Genomic DNA, 483 nt, shown 5'->3' with positions numbered 1-483 from the left:
CACACACACACACACACACACACACACACACACACACACGTACGTGAGCTTACCTCGGTCGCATGCTGCGTCTTCGTCTGCTCCGAAACGGGAGGTTTCGCTGTCGTCGGCATCGGCTGTAACTCGAGAGCATGGTTCGTCTCCATCTCGCTCCCGTCGGCCGCATCGACGAGCCTGTCGTGCGATCTGTCAACGAACGACGACGACCTCAGCGTGACACTTTTTCACATGAGCACCCATAGCAGCTGTAATATCATATATTATATATATCGTCATGGCATTTTTATTCACACAGATAGGCAGCGAGTGACAGCCTGTCACGTGCTCGCTCGGCGCTTCGTCATTGGCTGCTGTGGAGTTGTTGGTCTCGTATCGCGATGCGCTTATCTGACAAACTTCCCGCGTGCGTGCGTGCGTGCGTGCGTGTGTGCGCGCGTGCGTGCGTGTGTGTGTGCGTGGGTGCGAGCATGCGTGTGTGTGTGC

General features: G+C 56.1%; 1 protein-coding gene across 1 annotated transcript in view; it reads right to left on the bottom strand.

Annotated features, from left to right (window-relative positions):
* Positions 1 to 186, bottom strand: part of LOC106820157 (sodium-dependent serotonin transporter-like) — a gene marked incomplete at its 5' end in the record, with an annotated part of 2,508 nt that extends 2,322 nt beyond the window's left edge. The window contains one exon of the mRNA XM_014824704.1: positions 54 to 186. Within this exon, the coding sequence (XP_014680190.1) occupies positions 54 to 186 (133 nt within the window). The remainder of the gene's footprint in view (positions 1 to 53) is intronic.
* Between the last annotated feature and the right edge of the window lie 297 nt (positions 187 to 483).

The sequence above is a fragment of the Priapulus caudatus genome, unplaced genomic scaffold (genome assembly GCF_000485595.1).
Source record: "Priapulus caudatus unplaced genomic scaffold, Priapulus_caudatus-5.0.1 Scaffold41, whole genome shotgun sequence".
Classification (NCBI taxonomy): domain Eukaryota; kingdom Metazoa; phylum Priapulida; class Priapulimorpha; order Priapulimorphida; family Priapulidae; genus Priapulus; species Priapulus caudatus.
The sequence above is the reverse complement of the archived record's forward strand: the minus strand, read 5'-3'. Positions and strand labels throughout refer to the sequence as shown.